This window comes from Trichechus manatus, unplaced genomic scaffold (assembly GCF_000243295.1).
Source record: "Trichechus manatus latirostris isolate Lorelei unplaced genomic scaffold, TriManLat1.0 scaffold00242, whole genome shotgun sequence".
NCBI lineage: Eukaryota > Metazoa > Chordata > Mammalia > Sirenia > Trichechidae > Trichechus > Trichechus manatus.
This window is the reverse complement of record NW_004444178.1, coordinates 1,709,752-1,711,584: the sequence shown is the minus strand read 5'-3', so window position 1 is coordinate 1,711,584 and position 1,833 is coordinate 1,709,752. Positions and strand designations below refer to the sequence as shown.

General features: G+C 35.7%; 1 protein-coding gene across 1 annotated transcript in view; it reads right to left on the bottom strand.

Annotated features, from left to right (window-relative positions):
* TMEM106B (transmembrane protein 106B) overlaps positions 1 to 1,833 on the bottom strand; it is a 25,984-nt gene that overhangs the window by 6,095 nt on the left and 18,056 nt on the right. Inside the window, exon 2 of the mRNA XM_023724346.1 lies at positions 202 to 361. Within this exon, the coding sequence (XP_023580114.1) occupies positions 202 to 361 (160 nt within the window). The remainder of the gene's footprint in view (positions 1 to 201; positions 362 to 1,833) is intronic.

Here is a 1,833-nt window from a genome sequence, read left to right as displayed (position 1 = left end):
TGGTATACAAAGAACTGCCAGTATTTATTACTTGCCATTTTTAGCAAAAACAAGAACGGTAGAGAAGGTGAATGCAACAAAGACATACAGAAAGCAATCCAACCAGTGTTACATTTAAAAACATCCTCTCAACAAGGTCAAAGGTACTGCTTAAAGGAGAAAAGACTAAGTCAAATATCTGTAATGTAAGTTTGTACTTACTGTGATATTTAAATATATTGTACGCTTTTGAACGTCATAGCTAACATATGCTGATTTTACTCCAATGTACTTCACATCGATAGAGCGAGGGAAAAGGAAAAACACAGCTAATCCGGAAAGAAGCAGACAGACAAACACAGACGCCATCACATACAGCTTTCTGAAAAGGAAAATTGGATAAATAGATATGTATCAAAAATTACATAATGAAACATTCAGAAAAAATATCTTTAACTTGAATCTTTTCCCTATATACTACATTAGCAGGGAAAGATACATAATTTTACCAACTTCTTGCATTTTAAAAGTATTGGTTATGGTTGTGTCAGTCTATTTAAAAGTTTGCAAATGTTCTCTTTAAAAGATGAATTCACTTATATGCAGAGTGGGATTTTAGGTTTAGGATAGATAGGAAATTTACTGCAGTGATTCCCAGGCCAGGCTGCACATTAGAATCAAGTTGGACAGCTTGATAAAAATACAAATTTCAAGAATTCTTTCTAACTTATTGAAAAAACATTTTCATGTGTGAGCTTTGCCATTCTATAACCCCCTAAAGTGACTGCTCATCAGAACCACCTGTGAAGCCCTTTTAAAAAATGGCATATCCACATGTCTGATCAACCTTACTATAATAAATCCTTTTTGAGCTTCCCTATCCCAAAGTACTTAAGTACTCGATTAAAAAAAACAAAAACTATTTACATTAACTCTGCTTTGAAGATACTGTTACACTGTTGCCTTAAAATCAAAAAAGGAGATAATATTATGCATGTAAAGAAGAAGTTCATGAAGTTTTTCTGACCAGGACCAAATGACTGAATTAAACTCTGTTTTTACTAATATTAAACTGGTCTTTTTACATGCCTGCCTGGGACTCTTTGCCTAGATGCTCTTAGCAGAGTCAATCCAAACTTTTCACAGGCACCTGCAATTTGGCCCCTTAGTTGTTAGTAGCTATGGGAACTGAGGGAGTTTCACTCTGTAGTCCAAGCCAAGATGTAAAAGAAATACATTCTAAGGGAGGCAGCGACACAGTTGTCTTTTTGTGTAAAGTGGACCTACGAAATGTTTGTTTATAAAAAGGATGTAATAAAAAATTTGTTTTGAAGGGGTCCTGGAGCTAGCCTTATCTAAAGTTTTCCAGACAACTTAAAAAGGTTTTAACAAGCTGTTTCTGGGAAATGAGGTACTGGTACTGAATGGTTATCACAAGTCCCTAAGACATCTGGTTAGAGCTGCTTAACACCAACCAGTAATGTTTTTATGACTCCTCCCAAAACATGTGAGTATGACTGAAAATCTCTGCAATTACTCCCTGAAATCAATCACTGTAGGCCTTTGTACCCAATTAACCAGTAGAAGCCCACTCCCTACCTCGTAATCCGTCCTTCTTGTGACCTCAACCAAAGACTAACCAATCAAACTACTGTATTATAATTTCTTTGTTCCTTGGACTGTATCTGTTCCTATTAGAGGCTCTCTTGCTGAAGTTATCAGTTCTCAGTTATGTGAGCTGGTGTCTCTTTGCATTCGAATGTTATTTTTTTTTAAACTGAATAAATCCTTCTAAGCTTATTTCAAGGACTGAGTGATTTTATTCTCCACAACAATTTGGGGAGGTTCGTCTGC